This window comes from Scyliorhinus torazame, chromosome 1 (genome assembly GCF_047496885.1).
Source record: "Scyliorhinus torazame isolate Kashiwa2021f chromosome 1, sScyTor2.1, whole genome shotgun sequence".
Lineage (NCBI taxonomy): Eukaryota > Metazoa > Chordata > Chondrichthyes > Carcharhiniformes > Scyliorhinidae > Scyliorhinus > Scyliorhinus torazame.
Window position 1 is genome coordinate 411,081,545 of NC_092707.1, and position 26,324 is coordinate 411,107,868.

Consider the following 26,324-nt stretch of genomic DNA (forward strand, 5'->3'; position numbering starts at 1 on the left):
CCAGCTCAGTGATCCCACTCTGAAACTCGAGCAGCCGGCAATCCACAGACACAATTGTCTCACTCTTCATGTTCAAAACATCGTTGGGCGGCAAGGTGGCACAGTGGTTAGCACTGCTGCCTTGGGAGCTGAGGACCTGGGTTAAAACCCGGCCCCGGGTCACTGTCTGTGTGGAGTTTGCTCATTCTCCCCGTGTCTGTGTGGGTTTCACCCCCACAACTCAAAGATGTGCAGGGTAGATGGATTGTCCATTCCAAATTGCTCCTTGGGTACTCTAAATTTAATTTTAAAATTAACAAAACCTCGTTGATTCTTTAATTCCCATTTCTCCTGATTTGCACGATGATTTTCATTGGATTATTTTCCGTCCTGGAATGTTAAATGGAGGGAATTAATTTGCCAGAGGATTTCTTCCTCAAATCCACCATTCATAAACTGCTCCTGAATTATCATCCCAAAATCCTTCAGACCCCTTTCATGTCCGTGAGGAGCCTGATCCGTCTCATAGGAACAGTCACCCCCTTGAAGCCTTTCCCCCAAATGTGTGCCCCTATTTACTGCTGTCTGTGTGAATGGGAATGGGAGGTGTAGGGATTGCTGAGGGGGTCAGCACACTGAGGAGGATGTTTAATGTACAGATGCTGAAGGCTGAAGTGACTCTGACACAACTCCAGGCATTTTTCTGCCTCTATGCTTCAGTCATGAATTTTGTGAGCATGTTTCCTGATCTAATTAGTGTGAGTGATCCGAGCTTGCCAATGGGAATCCTGTGGTGATGTTGAGGGGGATGTGAAGAGGTCCCACTCGGTGCCTCAGCAGAGTTGACAATCTCAGAAAGCCACCTTGGAATGTTCTGGCCACCAGAGGGTCAGAACCCTGCCCCTTGCGTTGAGGCTCCTGAATCCAGTAACGTTGCCGCAGGCTGCAGGGGGGATTGGGAACTCAAAGGGGTCAGAAATTCTCGAGATCCAGTTTGATTGTTGGACGATCGTTGGGTCAGGAGATCAGTTTACCCATTGTGCCCAATGGGAGATGATTATTTTATCAATTTTCATAGACTTTTGGATTTTATCTTTCTCAGCTTCTGATAGGATCCTTGATGCAAAACCACAAGAAGCCAGGAAAGAGAGTGAAGTCAGACAGGAAATGACATCCAACAATGTGATTAGAAATCTCAATTAAAATAAAATTAAGAGAAATGTTGCACTTAAGAAAGGAAATATAACATGTCCTGGGAATTATAGACAATTTGGTATCACATAAGTTGTATGAAACATAATGGAATTCCTACTAAAAAAATCTAGACTCTAAAAAACAAATAGAAGAATGAATAGTTAACATGGACTTGAAATGGACGTGTCATTCTTGACCAAATCAATTCATAGACTCAGAGAATCCCCACAGTGCAGAAGGAGGCCATTCAGCCCATCCAGCCTGCACCGACCCTCTGAAAGAGCACATGACAGAGGGTCAGGCCCCCACCCTATCCCCGTTACAGAACACTAAGGGGCAATTTTCCATGTCCAATCTATCTAACCTGTATATCTTTATACTGTGGGAGGAAACCAGAGCACCCGGAGGAAACCCACACAGACACGGGGAGATGATGCAAACTCCATACAGACAGTCACCCGAGGCCAAAATTGAACCTGCGTCCCTGGTGCTGTGAGGCAGTAGTGCTAACCTCTGTGTTACCATGCCACTGACCAGAATTCTTTGAAGAGCTAACTAAGAGAGTAGACATAGGTAAACTTGTAGATGTGATATATTTAGATTTCCTTTGATAAGGTAATAAACAAATGAATGAGAGAAGACGGGAATTGGAGCTCTTCAATGTTCTGTGCTGGGATGACTCTTGTTTACCATTCATATCAATAATTTAAACTTGGACCACGCTTAACAGAGGAAACTGCACTGCTCCTGGCTGAATACATTCTGTTCCTGGCTCTAAGGCCTGCAAGCAGCCATTCACAACACCAGCACACATTTGGTCAATCTGACCCACCTCCAGGACATCGTTCTATCCCTCAAATCCTCCCCACTGTGTCCATCTTGGCTCAGTTCAAATCCCACTTGAGACGCGAGGCTTTGAGCACAAAATGCTGGGCTGACATTATTGGTCAGTACAGTGCGATGTGAGACAGTGAAGTTCAGGGTGTGGATAAAGCAACTGGGCTACAAGTTACTGATGACAATGCACAATATTAATTCCTGATCTACACGGGATTTTATAATAACTTGTGTTTCAGCTTCTATTTTGTATTTTCTTATTTGTTCTGATCTTCAGTTATTTTCTGTTCACAGGTCATGTGACAGGGACGGTTCTTATCCAATCTCCTCAAGTTGTGAAAGTGCCTGAGGGTGAAACAGTGACGTTTCTGTGTGACTTACAGAGCAAGCATGTAGGGCACACTGTGGATAAATACACTTTACATTGGTACCGCTCACAAAGTCAGGAATTGACATTGAGTCATGATGTAAGTGGCGAAGTTTCCCGGGCGACAGGTCTGTCTGATCGGTTTCAGCCTTCCAGAGATGTTCCCGGTAACAGCTACATTCTGACAGTCAGAGATGTGAAGCCCGGTGACTCCACTCTCTATATCTGTGGGATTTGGGGGAAAATCTTTGGGAATGGAACCCGGCTGAATGTAACCAGTGAGTAATGTCTATGCTTTATTACTTTTATTCCAAATAATGTTATTGCACAAAGACTGAGTTTAAAAACAGTGACTTGACCGCCCAGAACTTGAATCTTGATGAAAAGAGAGCGATGTTGCTGAAGTTTGATACAGATGAGAATGTGGAGGGAGGATCAGTAAGTTTGTGAAAGACACAAAGATTGAGCTGGTGGTTAATAGTGAGGAAGAAGGTTTCAGGTTGCAGGGGGGGTTAGCACAGCACGGGGGGGGGGGAGGGTGGAGGCGGGTAGAGAATGGGAACGGGTCTGTCGCCCGGCGCCAATCCCAGCGGGTTTCCCGATCTCAGCGGCCTAGAGCGCAGAATACCGGCCGATGTCCCCGTGAAGGAATTTGGGAAATTTGTAACGAGTGCATTCTCTAAATCTGCAGCGATCTCTTTTAGAATCACAGCGTGTGGGCCATCAAGTGTGTGAGATTTTCCTGCTTGTTGTCTTTGCCCTCCCCTCCCGAAGGTGGGAATTCTTCCTGAGCTTTGTTCCCTGCAGTCCTATCCACACAGATTGGTGGCATCGACAATGATTTATTAAACTATTGAGCAGCTCAATGCTCACTTTCCAATCATCAATGAGAATTGCTGGAATGTGGACTAAAGAAACAAAGGTTTGTTCTTGAATTGAGCAACTCCTTCAGCTAATAGGACAAGGGCCACAAAATAGTTGCCCCACACTTTGAATGTGAGTGAGGAACACATTAACTGGCGGCTTCAGTGCGGCCGGGACAATGGGTGGAATCTTGTGGAGGTGATGGGAACTCAGCGGGTGGCTGGAGAGGCAGCCACACCCCCACATCATTTCTTTTTGGGAAGCTCCATTGGATTATGTGAGCATGAAGGGATTGACAGGTCAATAATGGGTCTGACCCTGTGATCGAGGACCCCGGAGTCTCTGATCGGAGGGTGGCACTTCTACTAAAAGCAGAAAGAAAGGCTGCAATTCTCTGGCCGTTGCGATTGCCGCCGGCAGCGCCCCCTCGCCCGGGGCTTTCCCTGTGGCGTGACTTCAATGGGAAATCCCACTGACAAGCGGGAAGGCAGAATCGCGCTGCCTGGGAACAGCGCGCCACCGAGAAACACGCAGCTGGGGAAGCGGAGAATCAGCCCAGACTGCAACCTCAGCACCTGTTTATAAATTGTTGATATTTTTCTCTGAAAGGTGAGAAACCTCCAGTCCTTATCCAGTCTCCGAGTGTGGAACGTGTCCCAGAGGGTCAGACTGCACGGTTCCACAGCTCCATGCAGAACGCCGCAGTGAGATACACAAACGTTTATTGGTACCGGGAGCTGCCAGGGAAAGAGAGGGAGAGGATTTTAGCACTTGATGCAAAGATTTATGTAGACCGGGATTCGGGTTTCTCTGAGCGTTTCCTGCCTTCCAGACACATGGACTCCAACAGCTTCATCCTGACAATCAGCAACGTGCAGCCCAGTGACACTGCCGTCTATTACTGCTCAGTGTGGGGAGATATCAGTGGGGATGGATCACAGCTGAATGTAACCAGTAAGTACAGTTTCCATGATTCTCATTAATCTTCACCACATGTTCTGTCTTGTGGTTCTCAGAAGTCTCAAATGTTCACACTTTTTTGGACACAAAGCCCGCTTCTTGCTACAGGTGATGGGGTCTCTCACTCACTGGCCTGAGATCCAGGGCGAGGCCCATGTTGCTTCCTTTGTGAAGGATCAGGCACATACATAGACAGCGGTGGGCCTTCCACATGGCCATGGTGCCTGAGACAGGCAGCTGCACATCGCAAACACCAGTCAAACCAGTGGCCCACAACAAGCTCAGGCTGAGGGACTCGGACCAAAGGTGATTGTGGGAGGGTTTGGGGTCATAGGTTGAGATTGTGGGAAGAGGGGTTAGCAACCTGGACAGGGTGGTAGCTCTTCACAGGCCCCCCTCCCCCTTCCTGATGTCATGGCAACCAGTACTTGACAATGAGGAACTCCCCCAGGTCACCATTAGAAACACGAAGTGGGTTAGTTTTTATCCAAATGGGGAGTCCCCCTCCTGATGCTGGTGGTGGAATGCAGTCTTCAAATGGGTATTGGTGCCAATTTAAGGATTTTGTTTGGATGGTGGGGGAGTGTCCGAGGCAGGGTGCTCTTCCAGAGGGTTTGTGCAGACTGGATGGGCTGAATGGCCTCTTTCTCCACTGCAGTGATTCTGGTTTTTTTTTTACAATTTCAAGTACCCAATTCATTTTTTCCAATTAAGGGCCAATTTGGCGTAGCCAATCCACCTACCCTGCACATCTTTGGGTTGTGGGGGTGAAACCCACGCAGACACGGGGAGAATGTACAAACTCCACACAGACAGTGACCCAAAGCTGGGATCGCACCTGGGACCTCAGCGCCGTGAAGCACCAACGATTCTATGGTTAACTACCAGAGCTACTTTGTAAATCCAGATACTCTTTTAAGTTATGAATATTGTTTCTCCAAAGGTGCAGATGCCCCAGTGGTTATCCAGTCTCCTGCCCCAGAACCTATCAGACAGGGTCAGAGTGCATGGTTACAGTGCACCCTGTATAACGCCGCTGTGACATACGCTGATGTTCATTGGTACCGACAACAACCAGCTTACATCGAGTGGATTTTAACAGATGAGATACTGAACAACACATGATGGGGTCCTGGCTTCTCCGAGCATTTCCAGTCTTCTCGAAACATGTCCAGTAACAGCTTCATTCTGACAATCAGCAACATTCAGCCCAGTGACGCTGCCATCTACTATTGTGAAGTGAGGGGAGATATCGATTGGAATGGAACCCAGCTCACTGTAATAAGTAAGGACAAGTTACATTATCCAACTTCACAGACTCGAGCACATAATCTTATGCAGGACATACTGATTGATGGATTTCTAGGTGCCAATGATATTGAGGGTTATGGGGATAGTGAGGGAAAATGGTACTGAGGTCAACACTCAGCCATAGCCCAGTTGAATAACACAGAGGGCTCGAGGGGCTGAATGGCCTACTCCTGCTGCTCTGCTCTGACAAAGGGAATTGCCCACAATGTCCATACAGAGTGAACACACTGGAATTGAAGATGAAAGGGAAAAGGACATGTGAGGAGAGCTGTTGAACTGGTTGGGGATTGGCTGTTGGGGAAAGATCCCTTGGAAACAGCTCTGGGCTGGGAGTAGGTGATGTTTCAATCAACCATCCAGGCAGTCTGGAAATGTATTGGACTGTGAAAAGCAGTTTCTGAAGGTCTTTGATTTTCACATTTGAGTGCAACGTGGTTTGAGAGATCATGTGGGATACTTTTCGTCAAGTTACAGCAGTTGTGCCTTGGTTAATATTAACTGGATGTTGATATTTAAACATATATTATGGAGTACTGCCTGGAAGAATTGTATTTATGAGTCTGATCAATTAGGGAGTATTTTGGGGGAAAATATTGTGAAATCAATTTTAACTGTGTAATTGTAATTGTGTGTGGTTAAATTTTCTTTTCTTCTCAATAAATCTTGGAGGTTTAAATTTAAAAACTCCAAAATTGCCACTGGACTGCCCCTTTCTGGGAACACTGCTACTTACCATCAATGCAGTTCCTGGAACATTGTCTCAGGCACAGTGCTGCAGTACCTCTTACAGCCACTGTAGCGCTGTGCATGGAGGTACTGGGACTTCTTTCCAAATGCGGACCGGAGTTCATTTGAGCAGGAAATGGCAGCAATGCTGTCGAGTCGTCCCCGCCGACTCTCCGAATGATGAGCAAGGAACTCTCACCATCCATAAAATCCAGGGCATACGGACCTTTACTGACATCTCCAGTTGTCCCAAAGTGCTTTACAACCAATTAAACCCTTTGTAAAGCTTGGGCCCTATTTAAATGTAGGAAATGTATTGGCCAATTTGTGCACAGCAAGCTCCCTAAATAACAATGTGATAATGGCCTGATAATATCATCTTTGGCGTGCTGAAGAATGAATACCACAAGTCGGAATAGTTTGTCTCAATTTGCTTCAGCAAAATGATTGAGAATTCGGAACAATTCTATCAGAGGATGATCAGACGAGACTTTAAACCAAGCCCTGGTCCGCTCTCTCTGGGAGATGCAGGAGGCCACATGACAGTAGCTTAAGAAGAGCAGGAGAGTTCACCCCAGTCAGTAACTCGAGGGAATAAACTAAACAAAACCCATCCCATTAGCTCCCTTTCAGCCTGGCACGCTGCCCATCACAGCCAACATTGGCAATGACCTGAATCAACACAATTACTCTGAACTTTAGTCCCAATCCCACTCACACATTTAAATCACTTTTTTGAATGGGTTAATTCTCTTTGGAGGGTGTTCCATTAATCTAAAACTCTCTACACTCTTCCTTGTTAATTTTGCAATCACAATCTTTTAGACAAACTCCATCTTGCTAACTGATGTGTCATTGACATTTCCTCTTCCAATATAGAGAACTTTACCTTCATCTCAGTCCCCATTGCTCAGCCTTTCCTCAACTCAACTCCTCCATGTTTAAAAACAAATTCATCTTGTTTATACGGATCGCCTGTTCACATTAGTGGTGTCGGTCACACAATACACACCACCTATCCAAAAGTCACTCCCCTACAGTGTAATGTTGGTGTGGACGGAGGAGGATACAGAACGGAACTCACTGGGGATCTGTTGGTGGTTTTCTTTCCATCTGTGGAACTTTGCTGCACTGTTACCAAGTCAGCCAGAATGGCCAGCAAGTGGTCAGTGTGTAATATAAGATTGGCCTGCCGCATTATCAATAATTCAAATTGATCTGAGTTTAAACTGACATTGTTATTCCAGGTGTCCAGCAGATAGAAATATCTGCTCAGTCTGAATTCCACCTGCTGTCATTTCTCTACTTTACCATTTCAAATGTCACCGACTGACGAGAATCAAATCCTTTCCCCGTCCTTTAACCGTAAACATGTGATTTCCTTTCACAGACCCGGCTGACGCTGAGAAGATGAAGCTTGTCTGGATCATTCTGGGAACTCTTACGGGATTTGCTGGAATTAGTTTGCTCATCGGATTCATACTGCTTCGGAAATAACAATCCCGTAATTTTGACAGAATAATTCCGTTTATCTCGGTTATTGTGTGTAGTTTGTTTTGTTTGTTTATGGTATGTGGGCATTGTTGGCAAGAGCAGCATTTATTGCCAATCCCTAATTTCCCTTGCGAGCAATTAACAGTCAACCCCATTGTTGAGGATCTGATGTTGCAATCCTGGCCAGACAAAAACAGTGGATGAAATACGGGACAGGAACCCCAATATTTGATCTTAATTTGGTAAAACTGTGATGAAATGACACCTCACTCCAGGAGTGATTTGGGGAAAAATAGGGATATGGTGTATTAAACAAACTTGATTACTTACAGAGTATGAAATTATATTTTACATCACACCAGGAAATAGCTGACAATCGCCACGTAAACAATGCTAATCAATACGGTGAATACAGTAACCCTTAACTGCTATCTTTGTTCCCACTCAAACAATTAAAAATCCCATCTCAACTCTCAATCCACTGTTAAATACAGTTAGCCCTCAAGAATACCTGCTTCACAGAGATGTTCTTTGAAGAAGAGCGATCATTTGAAGACAAGATCTGAACCCTGTCAGAACCGTGCAGAAAGTCTGGCTGTATTTCTTCAGAAGATACTTCAGCTTGTTTTAGCTCACCTTCTGATTACACTCATCTGAACTGCTTGGAAAGAAAGTGCTCATCTAGTCACAGGCATAAATCTTTGAACTGAACTGAGATGCTTGCTGCCTGCTCACATCTCCATCTGAAACTCAACTGAACTCTGCTGCTCCGCAAAATGCCTGATATCTTTGCTACTCCCAGAAATGACATTATTTTACCAAGCTAAAATCTTAATTAACTCCACAGGGAAACCCCTTAATCCAAACAAAACTCCATTAGCCCAAGCTTTTAACTATGCTTTAATTGCACCCATGGATCCAAAACCAGGATTTATAAAAACATGACTGCAGCAGTCACACACACTAACTCCGGATTTTAACCCTTATTGCACCAAATACCCACAGTACAACATGTCTGAAATTCCTACATTCACCACACTGCAGTCACATGTCGGCCAGACCAGGTAAGGACGGCAGACTTCCTTCCCTAAAGGACATCAGAGAATCAGATGGATTTTACAACAGTCACAGATGGTTTCAAGGTCACCATTGAGGAGAATAGCTTTATATTCCAGAGTCTGTATTAATTAAAAACTTGAATTTAAATCTCACCGGAAGCCATGGTGGAATTTGAAACCTTATCAACAGAGAATGAGCCTGGGCCTCAGCAATGACTCATCGCTGTGTCAGTGCGTCCCCCACCCCATTATAAAAGGAAAGTAATTGGTGAGGACAGAAATGTTGTTGTCCGCTGATAAATGTGATGAATATTGTGGCTGATGTTGGTGCGATTTTATAATTCATTTCCCAGCTGCCCCGGGAGCAGCTGATGGTCAGAACACGGCTGCAGATTATGAGAAAGTTGGACTCACTCGGCTGAGTTCAGTTGGTCTGTGAGGATGTTACTTTCTCTCATGTGATGCATCGGAGGGTGGGTTTGAGTTTCCTGACACCACCGACTGGGTTTTCATGTTGGGATGGACAACGTGATCCAGGCCAATTCCTGCCTTTGGAAACCTGAGCCCCTCACCTCTGCCCAGAGATACAGAATTTCACCTTGTGGAGGTGCTGTTGGTAAGGTCCAGGTTTCCTGAGGCCCAGGGCAGCTGGTGATGCCGGTTGGTTAGAAAGCCAGTGTCAGTTCACTGGGATATCAGGCCAGCTCTCCAAGAATGATTTTATACCATCTCATCCTGACCCCATCAACCCCCTGGTCACCTTCCACACCCTACCTGCCCCCTCCATGTCATTTATATAATTTATATCCCTATATCTCTACCTATATTCTCATATGTAGCCACACACTCCAGTATCCATAAGGGGCTTCCTCAGGAACCACGTCTTTAAAATGGACATTAACAAAAATCAGGACAATCCAAAGGAAACCTGAAGGTTTTTCTTTTCAATTCAAAAGGGCTCTGGACATTTAAATAACTGTATATCATGGCGCCTGGGATCAAAAACAGCATTTTCTTCAGTTTTGATTGCAGTCTAGCATTTTTCCAAATGGTCAAAGTACTCTAAAGCATCTCAATACTTATAAAATGTTGTTCAAGGTAATGGTAAGCTTCCCTTTGCAAATCAGACTCCCATTTTCAATCACTTCAGTAAAAACACATCTACCCTGCAATTCAGCACCGAGCAAGACCACTTGAAGCCATCAAACCATTTGACACTTACCTGTCAGAACGTCCCTGGCTCCTCGTCAGGTTTCCCTCCAGGTTCTCAAGCTGTCTTACTTGCTGGGTTTTAGAAGTCTATCAAACACCGACCAAACCGATTTCAAAAACACTGGGAGACAGGAATTATTTTTTTCCTATGGGCCTTGTTTTGGTGACCCCATCATCAATGGATGTGTGTGGGTGGGTTCAGGACCCAAGACACTCTTAACCTGCAAAATGGTCCACGAACAATATTGTGAGGTCACGCAGGCACAGAAAATTCAATCTTGCAGCATAAAATCCATTTTCTGCCATTTCTGTATCCACAAAGAGACATCTCTCTGGCCCCACTTTTCCCAGTTATTTTCACAATGATTTTATTGTGATTCTGTGTAGAATTGGAATGTTTGCAGTTAAATGGGTTGAGAGGAGGGAGGGAGATGTACTTTGGAGAAGCACGACAGAAGGCCTCTGTGATATCGAACAGCCTAACAATTAAAACAATGACTTTCATTTACGTAGCGCCTTTGACATGGTAAACAACACAAAGAGCTTCAGTGAGAGCTTGATCAAAAAATGTCTGACACTGCACCACACAAGGAGATATTCTCCCGGTGACCATAACCTTGGTCAACAAGCGTAGGTAATACACAGCATCTTAAAACGGAGAGATAGGTCAAGATGTAGAGGGGTGTAGGGAGGGAATTGTAAACTTCATCCTCATCCATTGAGGCAAAGTCCCCAGTGGTGGAGTTATTAAAATTGGGCCGCTTCAGAGGACAGAAGCAGAGGAGTGGGCGTACCTCTGGAGTTCTGGGAATAATGGATATTTCAGCCAGGCAAACAGCAGTCCCATTTCCCAATCCTGTGTTTCTAACTCCACATTTAATTGGCTGCTATGTGGGTGTTTATTTCCAATCATTTCACTTCATAAAACCAGTCTTCACAACTTTGCTGAGTAACAGAAATAACGTTTTGGGGTTACCACCTCTATTCAGAGCTGATATGTGTGCAGGAGAAAGATTTGACAATGCCGTGCTCCCAGGGAGGAGTCACAGTCCCATGGAATATTGGGTTAGAACATCACAATGGCAATTCCCCAGCCCATTGTCCTCTTCACTGGGAATGTTTGGTTACAGGATTCCCCTCTATGTAGTGATGTCATTGTGAATGCACTTACTGGGTACACTCAGCTGTGATCCATTCCCACTGATATCTCCCCACACGGAGCAGTAATAGACGGCAGTGTCACTGGGCTGCACGTTGCTTATTGTCAGGATGAAGGTTTTATTGGACGTGTCTCGGGAAGGATGGAAACGCCCAGTGAAACCTGGACTCCGTTGTGTGTTTTTTATATCATGGGCGACATTCTCCGACCCCCCGCCGTGTCGGAGAATGGCCGTTGGCCGCCGTGAATCCCGCCCCAGCCCCCGCCGAGGTCTCCGGTACCGGAGATTGGGCGGGGGCGGGAATCAGGCCGCGCCGGTTGGCGGGACCCCCCGTTCAATTCTCCGGCCGAAGTCCCGCCCAGAAATTGCCTGTCCAGCCGGCGTAAATCAAAACTGGTGTTTACCGGCGGGACCAGGCGGCGTGGGCGGGCTCCGGGGTCCTGGGGGGGGGGGGCGCGGGGCGATCTGACCCCGGGGGGGGGGGGTGCCCCCACGGTGGCCTGGCCCGCGATCGGGGCCCACCGATCCGCGGGTGGGCCTGTGCCGTGGGGGCACTCTTTCCCTTCCGCCTCCGCCACGGTCTCCACCATGGCGGAGGTGGAAGAGACTCTCCCCATTGCGCATGCGCCAAGAAACTGACCGCGGCCGCTGACGCTCCCGCGCATGCGCCGCATTTCCGCTCCAGCTGGCGGGGCAACAAACGCCATTTCCGCCAGCTGGCGGGGCGGAAATCCCTCCGGCGCCGGCCTAGCCCCTCAATGTTGGGGCTCGGCCCCCAATGATGCGGAGCATTCCGCACCATTGGGCCGGCGCGATGCCCGTCTGATTGGCGCCGTCTTTGGCGCCAGTCGGCGGACATCCCGCCGTTGGGGGAGAATTTCGCCCCATGTGTTAGAACCCTCTCCATATCTTTCCCTGGCAGCTCCCAGTTCCAGTGAACATCGGTGTGTGTCACTGCGGCGTTCCGCATGTTGCACTGTAACCGTGCAGTCTGACCCTCTGTGACACGTTCCAGACGCGGAGACTGGATAAGGACTGGAGCATTTGCACCTTTAAGAGAAAAATATCAACAAGTTATAACCAGTCTGAAGGTTGCAAATATCTGCAAATGTTTCAAGGAGAAATGTATCCGCTGATGTTACCTTGGGGACAAAGTAAAGAAATTATCAAACGCTCTGATCTGAAAAAGCTAAAGATTTATTTGTTTAAGGTCACATGTTCAGCTGTCTCTGCCACTCCCCCCACCATTCCCAACTTCCCTATTCCTCCTCCCTGATCCCTATCACTGCAGAATTGTCCCATTCTCCCTCCCAATCCCTCTCTCCATATTTCCTAAATGCCCCCCTCCCCCGTTAATTTCTATTTCTTACCTCTCGTGACACTTTGTCATTGTTTAATCTCGGGTCACACACTGGGGGCTTTCCTCAAATATTCAAAACCATTGTCATCAATCCTCTCTTCAGAGAAACCATCCAGACATATCTGCCCCCCGACTGCTGACTCTTCATCTAATCTCAACCCATAAACCATCTCAAATCCACCTGTTCAAATCCATACAGCGTCAGGATCCCGGAGCAGACCCCAACATTTATTAGGATCCCGGAGCAAACCCCAACATTTGTTAGGATCCCGGAGCAAACACCAACATTTGTTGGGTCCGGACCAGACCCCAACATTTGACAACCAGGCCAGGTGTCAGATGTCTCGGTGGGAGAGCATTTCGGTGACAGTGACCACAACTCCTTGACCTTTACCCCAGACATGGAGAGGGATAGGGACAGACAGAATGGGAAAGTATTTAATTGGGGGAGGGGAAATTATACTGCTATTAGGCAGGAACTGAGGAGCATAAAGTGGGAACAGTTCTTGGGAAATGCACAACAGTAATGTGGGGGTTGTTTAAGGAGCACTTGCTGCGAGTGCTGAATAGTTTTGTCCCACTGAGATGAGGAAGGAATGGAAAAGGTGAAGGAGCCTTGGATGACAAGAGAAGTGGAGCTTCTAGTCAAGAGGAAGAAGGAAACTTACGTGAGGTTGAGCAAGCAAGGACATGACTCGGAGAAATAAGAGGATGATCAAAGTGAGATTAGGGCCGAACAGGGATAGTGGAGGAAGCAGAGGCTGTTTAGCAGCGTGGCTAAACTGCTGGCTTGTAATGCAGAACAATGTCAGCAACGCGGGTTTAATTCCCATACCGGCCTCCCTGAACAGGCACCGGAATATGGCGACTAGGGGCTTTTCACAGTAACTTCACTGAAGCCTACTTGTGACAATAAGCTATTATTATTATTACTTGTGCCTGGAGTCAGACGAAATAGCGGAGGCCCTGAATAAATATTTTGCTTCAGTATTTTTGCTTCAGGATTCTGAGAGATAGGGGGCGGGATTCTCTGATCCTGAGGCTAAGTGTTGGGATATGTACTGGGACCTCACCTCTTTGTGGTTTCTATAAATGACTTGGATGAGGAAGTGGAAGGGTGGGTTAGTAAGTTTGCCGACAACACGAAGGTTGGGGGAGTTGTAGATAGTGTTGAGGGTGGTTGCAGGTTACAACAGGACATTGACAGGATGCAGAGCTGGGCTGAGATGGAGTTCAACCTAGATAAATGTGGAGTGATTCATTTTGGAAGGTCAAATTTGAATGCTGAATACAGGGTTAAAGGCAGGATTCTTGGAAGCGTGGAGGAAGAGAGGGATCTTGGGGTCCACGTACAGAGCTCCCTCAAAGTTGCCACCCAGGTTAATAGGGTTGTGAAGAAGGCGTCTGGTGTGTTGGCTTTCATTAACAGGGGGATTGAGTTTAAGAGCCGCAAGGTTTTGCTGCAACTTTATAAAACCTTGGTTAGACCACACTTGGAATATTGTGTCCAGTTCCTGTGTATTGATGCCTGGATATTGTGTATTATCCGCACTAACTTGTTACAATAAACCGCAAGCAAAGTGCTGCAGATTTTGACAATGAGGATTTCAGAAAATGCTGGGAATGAATGCTCAGGAGACGCAGCAGCCTCTGTAGACAGTGACAATCACGGCCTTCCCTCTAGACACAGTTTGGCCACTGGAACACGTCTGGATCTCAGACACCCAATATTCCCGTAACCTCAGGAGCAGGAGGCGGGGATGTGACGCTGGTCAACAAGAGGGTTTGCAATGGCAGCGGCAGAGAGGCTGGCCAGGATGTAACCATCCAGGGAGGACATTATGGAAGAGCTTCCCTGTTTGACCAGAGGTTCTGTAGCCCACCTATCGGTGCCACATCAGCAGCTTCCCTGCCCATAGACCAGCAGAGTGCACACACTGCCCGCACGGTAAAGTTTAATTCCAATCAGCTGGGGAAAGGCAGAGAGAGAGAGAGAGAGAGGACAGAAATTCACACTTTCAGTTCTGTCAAAATCCATCCCGAATCCCCACCAGGAATCTGAACGGGAAAATCCCGGACAACACCCCCTGGAGCGCTGAGAGATTTCAGGGGTGAAACTTTGATGTCACACCTTTACACTCACGCTGTCGCTTTACGTCTGTGTGTGTGTTTAAATTGTACATTTTTACTTCACAGACTTCAGGCTTCTTCCCAGATTGTTCCTCCCTCTGGGTCACAGCCTCCGAGGCTGCCAAGGTTCCATCATATTCCTCTAATATGGTCAATATGGAATAAAATCAATATAAGATAGACATTACTCACTGGTTACATTCAGCCGGGTTCCATTTCCAAAGATTGTTCCCCAAATCCCACAGATATAGAGAGTGGAGTCACCGAGCTTCACATCTCTGACTGTCAGAATGTAGCTGTTACCGGGAACATCTCTGGAAGGCTGAAACCGATCAGACAGACCTGTCGCCCGGGAAACTTCGCCATTTACATCATGACTCAATGTCAATTCCTGACTTTGTGAGCGGTACCAATGTAAAATGTATTTAACCCCTGGGAGAGGTGGGGAGCGCAGGGTTAGTAACTAACACATATCGTAGTGTGAAATGGTCAACTCTGCTCTCTGGCACCCCCAGCCCCACACCCAACACCCTCTGATATCGACCCGACCAACTGCTACCTGAGCTCGGGAGAGGAAATTGAGTGCTGGCCAGGTTGTATATTGTGGTTATGCCGGAATTCACAATATCCTCCTTGCTTCAGTTTCACAACTTCCTCTTGCTAAAGAATTGCTTCACAGTTACATTTCCCGGCAATCACTGAGAAGCTGAGCTTTGGAGCAGATCCGGGGAATACGGATTGTGAAAGAAGAACCTCCTGAACAGAGGAAATGAGGAGAGTTTGAACAATTCCAATTGTTTCCTTTGGCCCACTCCCCCGTAAGCCCGTGCCGTGATCATGGCCAATGCACCTAACCTGCACATCTTTGGACTGTGGGAGGAAACCGGAGCACCCGGAGGAAACCCATGCAGACACGGGGAGAACGTGCAAACTCCATACAGTCACCGAGGTCGGAATCGAACCCGTGTCCCTGGCACTGTGAGGCAGCAGTGCTAACCACTGTGCCACCGTGCCACCCAGAGTGACATTTGTTACTCTCCAGTGCAAATACTACCCCTGGGTCTCCCGAGCTTTGGAAACTTCTGAGGAACACGTTTACAATTTTCTCACCTGTTCTTTTGATAACTTGACATGGAAACCATCAGGTCCTTGAGATTTATCGATCTTAAATCCCAACACTTACTCCACAGTCACTGCCTTTACCCGTATCAAATCCAATTTGTTTTCCTGAAGGACTGCAACATTCTCAGTGAACAAACCTGCCATTTCCTTCTCATCGATCATTCTTCACAGTCTTTTCCTGCATTCCTTTCCTCACTATTCTCTCTCACTCTCTCTGTATCTCTTTCCTTTTCACATTTTTTATTGTCTCTGCCTTTTAGTTTAATATCAGCTTGAACTGACAGGTGATGTCAGCCCTGGTGTGGAAATGATTGTTCTCTGGGAGGCTGCAGGAAAATGTCTGGGTGGCTTCTCGAGCTCGAAGAGCAGCTGATTGGCCTCCAAGTCTGTCGTGTGAAGCATACGGAGATAACACGGGCTGCAACTGGATGCACTGAAATATACTCCAGACCTTGAAGTTAGTTCAATTTGATTTATTGAGTCTGTCTAACAGTTAGTTCAGTTCTCTGTGAGTTCGACTCTCTGCTAACCTTTGTGTGATTACCCTGTCTGATTGAACCAGACTAGCTCTTAGCCACATGCTGCAGGTGTTATGGGATATATACACCTGACTCACTCTGTAGGTGTCCCCAGTGGAAAGAGGCGGAGTGTGAGTGCCTCGTGCCTTTTATAGTGGGAAACCATCCCCAAGAATTCTGCCTGCTGATTGGTTATGTCCTGTTTTCTGTGTTCATTAGCTGCCTGTCTGTATCTCATTCTGTGCATGTCTGCATATCGTGACATCTCCCCTGTTGAAATGTTTTTCTATAGCATATATGAAAGTATTTACATGTGTAGGCCGAAAAACTAACTTATTTACATACATATGATCCCATCTGCCATTGTAAATGTGAAAACAGGTGGCCTATGTGCGAAAACAGGACAGAGCAAACAAAACAAATGTTCATAAGTCCAGTCTCTGGGACTTGCGTCTGATCCTCGTCGACCGCTGGAGAGGTGGTGGTGGGGACTACGGCACCTTGATAGGCGGGATTGAAGCCTGACTGGTGGCCTCGTGGTTCGAGGTATCAGGAGGTGGCACAATAACAGATGGAAACAACGAAGAATGTGGTTGCGGGCGGGCAGCTGTGCGCAGTGCCCGTCTGTTTCGCCGCACAACAGAGCCATCAGCCACATGCACAACATACGCCTGTCGAACAACAACAGCTGGAACTCACCAGCCTCCATCAGGTAGCTTGATCCGAACAGCATCCGCCGGGGATAGCGCAGGCAAATCGGTGGCATGAGCATCAGAGCCCTGCTTTTGCCGGTCCCTGAGTTTCTGCACCTTCTGCAGCACCGGGATCCAGGTCAGGCAAGTGGATGGCTGGAAGAGTCGTCCGCAGGTCCCTGTTCATCAGGAGTTGAGCCGGTGACATGCTGGTAGACAGAGGGGTTACCCTGTATGCAATCAGCGCAAGGGTGATGTCAGAAACAGAATCCGCGGCCTTGCAGATGAGCTGCTTCACTATGTGCACCCCTTTCTCAACCTTCCCGTTGGACTGCGGGGAATGTGGGCTGGAAGTGACGTGATGAAACTGATATAACTGGGCAAATCTTGACCACTCTTGGCTGCTGAAGTAAGAACCGTTGTCACTCATGACAGTGAGTGGAATACCATGCCTGGAGAACGTCTCCTTCCAGGCCTTGATGACGGTCTTGGATGTGAGGTCCGAGAGCTTCTGGGTAGTTGGAAAATTAATCAATGATTAACACATAATCACGACCATTGGCGTGAAAGAGGTCGATACCCACCTTGGACCACGGGGAGGTCACGATTCCGTGCTGCTGAAGCGTCTCCTTGCTCTGTGCTGTCTGGAAGCATTGACAGGTCGGTCAGTTGAGGACCATATTGAGATGTCCTGACTAATCCCAGGCCAGTAGCAGCTTGCCTGGCTCTGCGCCTGCACTCCGACACCCAGATGTCCCTCGTGGATTTGCCGGATCACCAAGCTCTGGAGACTGAATGGAATGACAATGCGGTCCAGCTTGAGGAGGATACCATCAACCACCGTCAGGCCGTTCTTCACATTGAAGAATTTAGGGCAGTGCGCTTTACCCAGCCATTGGCGAGGTGATAACTGGTCACTTAAGAACTTAAGTGTCGACATGCCAAAGCAACACTTGGCCCTGTTCAGCTTGAGGCCATTGGCATGGACACGGCGGAATACCTGCTGGAGACGAGAGATGTGCTCGTCGGGGGTTGTGGACCAGATGATAACGTTGTCCACATACACACGAACCCCTTCAATGCCCTCCATCATCTGCTCAATGATTCTATGGAAGATCTCCGAGGCCGAGACAATGCTTAACAGCATACGATTATAGCAGTACCTGCCAAACGGTGTGTTGAAGGTGCAGAGCCTTCTGATGTGTTGGGTGTTCTGGTTCACATACAGGTCACCAACACTTGAAATAGTGCAACACTATTTCATTGTATCATTAAATGTTCAAACATACTTAGACTGTGGGTTAATACGATACTAGCTTTAACTAAAGACCTTTGCCTTGTCCTAAGCAGTCGATGCACTCAGCACCTGGTGCATGTCTGTGTTGCAGGCTGTGAGCTCTGTCCTCCTAGCTAGCTGCAACTCGAATGAGCGGGAACACTGATGGTCCCTGTCTTTATAGTGCGTGTGCTCTCACTGGTGATTGGCTGCGGTGTTGTGTGTGTTGATTGGTCCCACTGTGTGTCCATCAGTGTGTGTCTGCACCATGATATACTGGTGTATATTATGACACCTTCTGCTGGACTCAGCCAGCTGGATTTGCCAGAATCCATGTGACGCATCTAACTTTGTGAAAAACTGGGCGTGTGCATCTCACTTGTCAGTGTCCTCCCGCTCCGGGATGGGGTCGTGTTCTCGCATTATATTCTGATTGAGATCTTTGGGATCAATGCAGATGCGCAGCTCCCCCGAAGGCTTTTTTACACATACCATCGAGCTGACTCAGTCAGTCGGTTCTGTAACTTTGGAGATGCCGCCCTGGTCCTGAAGATCCTTTAGCTGAGCCTTCAGACGCTCCTTCAGTGGAGCCGGGACCCGGCGTGGTGCGTGGACCACATGCGTGGCATCAGGCCGTAGCAAGATCTTGTACCAATATGGCAGAATGCCCATCCCGTCAAACACATCCGGATACTGAGCGAGGATGTCGTCAATGCCGGCTTGAAGATCCACGTTGGGGGAGGGCATTGTGTAGACCCGCTGCCAAGGTTTAGCTGCTTGCATGCACAAGCGTCGGGCAGGGAGGCCATGTCTGGCTTGATGATTTTAAACCTTAACCTTGCGCGAATGCTCCTGTTGGAGACAAGCAGGTGGCAGGATCCCAGTGCTGTGATGGCATTGCCGTTCTAGTCCAGGAGCTGGCAGACTGCTGGAAGGAGCTTGGGTGGCTTCTTGATGCGGTTGAAATCTGCCTGTGAAAGGAGATTGGCAGAAGCACCTGTGTCCAGCTGTAACTGGATAGAGCATTGATTTACTTGCATCACCGCTCGCCATTGGTCCGCAGAATCCGCAGTGAGGATGGGCAGGCACCGTGATGATGTCGGTCAGGCATGTTCACGTGTGGTAATGATGCCCACATGGCAGGGGAACTCCAGGCAATCGTCCTCTGGATCTGTTGGACTGCCAGGATCAGAATCCTGTAAACCTTGTTGGACACTCCGAACGCGCCTGCGTTGGAATTGGGAGCGCTGGCCCTTGACTGGTGGTGCAGACCTGCACAAGGCTGCATAGTGTCCAGGCTCTCCGCAATTTAAACAGCACCTGCCTCTTGCAGGGCAGTGTTTCTTTAAGTGGGCAGTGCTGCAGTTCGGGCACGTCATGACGTTGTTACGCTCCGTGCGTCGTCGCACATGCGCAGTGCGGTCGGCAGACATCAGCACCTGCGCAGTGTGGGTGTCGGCCGCTTCGTTAACCCGTTCGCATCACGCATGCGTGGGGCTCCAGGAAAAGCGCGCGAGATGGCCGCTGTCTTCAATGCTGAGGTGCTGCATCCGGGCGATCACCTGTACACACTCTGCCTCGTGGGAGGCAAGTTTCTCATTTTCAGCCGATTTGTATTGGGAATACCGATTTTTGGCATGCTCATGCACTGTATATGTTTCAATCGCGACCGACAGGGTCAAATGCTTGATTTTCAAGAGCTGCTCTCTGAGGATCAGAGTGAACTCCAAACACGATTTGGTCTCTGATCATGGAGTCGGCAATATCACCAAAGTTGCAGGACAGCGCTAGTAGACTGAGATTAGTTAAGAAGGAGATGAAAGATTCATCTTTACCTTGTAGGCGTTGTTTGAATCTCTGGCGCTCGAAGATTTCATTGGTGTCCACTTCACAATGACTATCAAACTTGTCCAGGATGGTCTGAAACTTTGTCTTGTACTGGCCTTCGGTGAAGTTAAACAAGTTAAAGAGTTGGATGGCTTGATCCCCCGCAGTTGAGAGGAGAAGCGCGATCTTTCTTGTATCAGGCGCACCCTCGAGGTCTGAGGCTTCGATGTACAGCAGAAACTTGGCTTGAAAGTCCGTCAATTGGCACTGAGATTGCTGGAGGTCCGCAGCTGTTGAGGAACCTGGATCTTCTCCATGGTGCCGGGATACATTTGCTGGTCGTTACGGAACAGATTGAGGTAAACAACCTAGGGATAGCAGTCTTCTGGTACCATGTCGTGTTAAGCACACGGAGGTAACACGGGCTGCAACTGGTGCAGCTATAACTGAAATATACTCCAGACCTTGAAGTTAGTTCAATTTGATTTACTGAACCTGTCACACAGTTAGCTCAGTTCTCTATGAGTTCAACTCTCTGCTAACCTAGTGTGATTACTCTGTCTGACTGAACCAGACTAGCTCTTAGCCATGTGCTGTAGGTGTTATGTGATATATACACCTGACTCACTCTGTAGATGTCCCCAGTTGAAAGAGGTGGAGTGTGAGTGCCTCGTGCTTTTTATAGTGGGAAACCACCCCCAAGTGTTCTGGCTGCTGATTGGTTATGTCCTGTTCTCTGTGTTCATTAGCTGCCTGTCTGTATCTCATTATGTGCATGTCTGCATATCGTGACAAAATCCAGCAGTCTGACACACACCGATAACTGGGCTGGGGACTCAGTCTTATCTCCGACTTTTCCATCGAACCGCGAGGAATCCCAAACTATCACCTTCCAAAACAGGAATATCTGACCCAAAATACACGTCGCCCAGCAATAACCAGCAAATCGAATTCCAAAACATAACCACACCAAACAAAGTCAACCCTGGGTGTTTACTTACTGATTGTGAGACCGAGGGCCAGAGTCAGCACTGAGAGAATCCAGTCAAACATTTCAAACAAGCTGGTTTTTCAAAGGTGAAATTCCTGATCTTTCACACCGAGTATAATCTGATACTGCTGAAGTTTCAGATGTAACTGACTCTCACTACGGTTCACGTAACTCGAATACCAGTCACAGAAAGAGGAAGGAATAACAAGAGAAAGAGGGACTGCCCTCTGATATACAATTCACAAATCAGGAACAAGAGGGCAAACAGATTGGCACCAATCACCCTTCAATGTCTCTTTTATTGAATCCAGTGACTCCCACTCAAGTCCAGGTCCACAGGCACTGTGTAAACTTCAGGCTGTGGAACCAATTCACCCAAAACGGGATAGGGCAGGGAGTGGGCCTAGGTAGAGTGATCAGTCAGCGGCTAAGTGCAGACTCGATGGGCCGAATGGTCTCCTTGTGCACTGTAGCAATTCTATGACAATTTAAAACCTGCCATTGTGATACCGTTGGGTGAAAATGAGCTGCTGAATTTCCTACTTTACTCGGCAGACAGCTGCTGTGATGTACTGGGACAAGTCCAGCTGATGTGAAAGGTGCTACAGAAATGTAACTGTTCTTTTTTTGGCTCTTTATTCAGGTACCTTCCTTCCAGAATAGCAACTTTGATAAGAAATACATCCGATATTGTTGCTGACTCAGTTTTCAGTGCTGGCCGTATATGGAAAGGACACAAACCCCTTCTTGATGGAAATGTCACTGAGGAAGCTGTAAAAGGGGAAGTTGAACTTTAAACAATACCACAGGAGTTTATTTTTGAACAAAGAACAAAGAAAAGTACAGCACAGGAACAGGCCTCACATTTGCCCTGATTAAACTCCACCTGTCATCTCTCCGCCCAAGTCTCCAAACGATTTAAATCCTGCTGTATCCTCTGAAAGTCCTCATCGCTATCCGCAATTCCACCAAACTTTGTGTCGTCTGCAAACTTACTACTCAGACCAGTTACATTTTCCTCTAAATCATTTATATATGCTACGAACAGCAAAGTTCCCAGCACTGATCCCTGCGAAACACCACTCGTCACAGCCCTCCAATCAGAAAAGCAGCCTTCCATTGCTACTCTCTGCCTTCCATGACCCAACCAGTTCTGTACCCATCTTACCAGCTCACCTCTGACCCGTGTGACTTCACCTTTTGTACTAGTCTGCCATGAGGGACCTTGTCAAAGGCCTTACTGAAGTCCATATAGACAACATCCACTGCCCTACCTGCATCAATCATCCTTGTGACCTCCTCGGATTGAACATGTCTCAATGCGCGCTTTTATTTGTGGAGTTGTGGCCTCTGCACATTTGACTGTCCAATAGCAGGGTGCACAATGCTGCTGGCCTTGTCACCTCTCCACTGAAGTCTGCGTTGAAACATTTAAGGAAGACAATGGTTTCATGGACATCTTTCGATTTTTAATTCCAGATTTATTTCCTTCAATTCAAATTTCTCCATCTGGTGGGATTTGAACCTGTGTCTCCACAGTATTACTCTGGGTGTCTGGTTTACTAGTGACAATACCACTACACCACTGCCTCCTGAAGAGAAATACAAGGACAAATAGGCTTGACAGAGATCCTCTTTTTATTTACAGATTGTCCCAATTGTGGTGCAAAGGAAAATGTGATGTTGTAAACTGAGGACATACTTTGGCTGCCTCCCCCGAATCCCCCAACAACCCCCATCCATCTGAAACCCTCGTCATTGCTCACTTTCAAATAGAATGCCCCTAATGCCCTCCAGGCCAGCCACACATCTTCCACCCTTCATCAACCTGAACTCACCCGAAACTCAGTCCCGATATTCTACTTCTCACCATGGGGAAGTATGCTTGAAATGAAATGAATGAAATGAAAATGAAATGAAATGAAAATGAAATGAGATTGGGAAGTATGCTTTGGAGCATACCCAAGCCGGGCAGGAAAATCCCTGGCTGGGAAGCCATTATCTCTCTTTGACTTAATAAGCAATCGCTGTCGCTATTTTGAAACTCCTCTCCACGTGGAAACTCCTCGAGTGGAACCTTCCTCTCCAAGTCCACTCTATCCAGGCCCCGCAGTATCTTGTACGTTTCAATGAGATCCTCCCTCATCCTTCTAAACTCTGAGTGTAGACCGAGAGTCCTCAACCATTCTTCATATGACAAGCTCTTCATTCCAGGGAACATTCTTGTGAACCTCCGCTGGTCCCTTTCCAAGGCCAGCACATCCTTCCTTAGATACGGGGCCCAAAACTGCTCACAATACTCCAAATGGGGTCTGACCAGAGCCTGAGATAGCCTCAGAAGAACACCCCTGGGCTTGTATTCTAGCACTCTTGACATGAATGCTAACATTTCATTTGCCTTCTTAACTGCCAACTGAAGATGCACATTGACCTTAAGAGAATCGTGAACAAGGACTCCCAAGTCCCTTTGTGCCTCTGATTTCCGAAGCATCTCCCTATTTCGAAATGGTCTATGCCTCCGTTCTTCCTACCAAAATGCATAACCTCTTTTCCAGATTGTTTTCCAGCTGCCACTTCTTTGCCCACTCTCCCAGCCTGTCCAAGTCCATCAGCAGCCCCCCTGCTTCCTCAATACGACCTGTCCCTCGACATATCTTTGTATCATCTGCAGACTTGGCAACAGTGCCTTCAGTTCCTTCTTCCAGATCGTTCATGTATATTGTGATGTCGACTAAAAGCAAGGATGGTCTAGTGAACCTTTATAAATGACGGGTCCAGTCTCAATGGAGGTTTGCGTCTAGCTCTGGGCACCACACTTTAGAAAGGATGTGAAGGATGCTGGATAACCTCAGCAAGTCTGGCAGTGTATTTGGAGAGGGAAACACGTTTCGGATCTAAATGACCTTTTTATAGAACTGGAATGTGGATCTGATTCCAGAGGAATACATCTCTGTGAGGGCCTCCTCCAGGAACCACAGACAGCACACGCATAACTCTGGATACCAAAGGAGATATGGAAAATGCTCCCTGAACAACCAGCATGGATAAGGCTACCTGCTACGAGACTTTCTGTCTCAAAGCACACAGCACTTCCGGAAACTCGGAGTCAGGAGAAAATAAGCAGCAAGTAATTTGTCAATGATTGTTGAACCCAATCATTGTCTCTGGTGGTGATTGAAGGAGTCTGCCTGTTGTTGAACCCATGTTCAGCGCCTCCTGCGGAGGAGGTGGTCGTGATTGGTTCTGTGCCAGCTGGGAATTGGAGTGGTTCTTCTGGCCTCCGCTGATGACATGTCCTCATGTTCATGAACCCTGCTGACCTGCAGAGGAAGCTGCGTCTCCTCCCTGGATCCACTGGGCCGAGTGCTCGCGACTCCGGGTCAGTCCGTGGCGGATGGACATCCCTCCCAGAGGAGATCAGGCCTTTCACCTGGAGCAGGACCAGCCTCCTCTACTTGGGCGTCCATCTTTGCCCGGCTGAGGAATCCTGGCCGGCTAACGGGCAGGAGCTGGAGGCCAAGGCCACCGCTCGCCTGAGAGAGTGGACAGGACTGCTCCGAGTGCTGTCCTACAGGGGCCGAGTTCTGGTCATAAACCAGCTGATTGCCTCCATGTTGTGGTACCGGCTGGTCACATTGGGCCCTCCCACTGACTCTGTCACAGAAATCAAGAGAATGTTCATACAGTTCCTCTGGGACAAACACTGAGGATTCCCGGACACCTAAATCCCGACTGTATACCACGGCACCACCACCTCTGCTGGGTGTGACCTATCGGTGAGACAGGTCATATTGAAGGATGGTGACAGTGTCTGGGGTCTGTCAGTATCACCGTGTCAGGCTGCTGTTTGACTAGTCTGTCAATTCCCTCTCCCAATTTTGGCTCCTGAATGTTAGGAAGGGGACTTTGTGGTGCCGGGGTCGATGCCGGGTGCCGGGGTCGATGCCGGGTGCCGGGGTCGATGCCGGGTGAATGTTTGGCACCACGTTTACCCCTTTGCGTCTCAGATATGCTGATCAAACACCCAGCTCTCTGAAATCATGTTCACGGTGCTCCACCGACAGATAATTCAACCGGTCCCATTCAACACTGGACACCAGAGGGAGGGCCTCACCTGGCGAGCTGCACTTCACTCACAACTTTGGGGTTGGGGATTAAATGTTTTTATATTTATTTACGGGGCATCGCTGGTTAGGCCGGCATTTATTGCCCATCCCTAGTTACCCTTCAGAAGGTGGGGGTGAGTTGCCATCTTGAATCGCTGCAGTCCCTGGCGTGTAGGTTCACCCACTGTGCTGCTAGGGAGGAAATTCCAGGATGTTGCCACAGTGACAATGAAGGAACAGCGATATATTTCCCAGTCGGGGTGTTGAGTGACTTGGAGGTGAACCTCCAGCTGGTGTTGTTCCCAGGTATATGCTGCTCTTGTCCTTCTAGATGGTAGTGCTTGTGGGTTTGGAAAGTGTTGTCTAAGGAACCTTGGTGAGGTACTGCAGTGCATTTTGTTGATGGTACACACGGCTGCCACTGTTTGTCAGTGGTGGAGGGTTTGAATATCTGTGGAAGGAGGAGCAATCAAGCGGGCTGCTTTGTCCTGAGTGCTGTTGGAGCTGCACTCATCCAGGCAAGTGGAGAGTATTCCATTACACTCCTAACTTATGCCTTGTAGGTTGTGGACAGGCTTTGGGGGTCAGGAGGTGAGTTACTCACCATAGGATTCCTAGCCATTGACCTGTCCTGGTAGCCACAATATCAATATGGCTAGTCCAGTTCAGATTCTGATGAATGGTAACCCCCAGGATGTTGACTGTGGGGGATTCAGCGATAGTAATGCCATTGAATGTCCAGGACCGATGGTTAGATCCTCTCTTGTAGGAGACGGTCATTGCCTGGCACTTGCGTAGCGCAAATGTTATTTGCCAATTGTCAGCCCATTTAACCTGAGGATCACCACACCTCAGGCGAGGGGCAAGGTTGAGAAGGCGAGGCCTGAATGTATAACCTCAGCTGGTGACGAATGTTATATAAAATAGTTACTTTCGAGATATTTGTTACTGTAATGTAGAGATATGCCAGTCTCATTCTGGTGAGTTCACAGACAAAGGATTTCAGACCGCATGGCAAAGCAGGAAGAGGTGTGTCCACCATAGGAGGAGAAAAGGATGCTGGGTAATAGGGGCCAGAGGAAGGGATTGGAAGTGAGCCAATAAGAATGTCTGACTAGGCCAGGAGGGGTATAGGCTGAC

The 26,324-nt window shown here is 47.8% G+C and overlaps 1 protein-coding gene across 1 annotated transcript in view; it reads left to right on the top strand.

Moving 5' to 3' along the window:
* LOC140423681 (uncharacterized) overlaps nucleotides 1–8,057 on the top strand; it is a 39,495-nt gene extending 31,438 nt beyond the window's left edge. The window contains exons 2-5 of the mRNA XM_072507806.1: nucleotides 2,305–2,655; nucleotides 3,851–4,195; nucleotides 5,145–5,486; nucleotides 7,629–8,057. Of these exons, the coding sequence (XP_072363907.1) occupies nucleotides 2,305–2,655; nucleotides 3,851–4,195; nucleotides 5,145–5,326 (878 nt within the window). The 3' untranslated portion in view covers nucleotides 5,327–5,486; nucleotides 7,629–8,057. The remainder of the gene's footprint in view (nucleotides 1–2,304; nucleotides 2,656–3,850; nucleotides 4,196–5,144; nucleotides 5,487–7,628) is intronic.
* The last annotated feature ends 18,267 nt before the right edge of the window (nucleotides 8,058–26,324 follow it).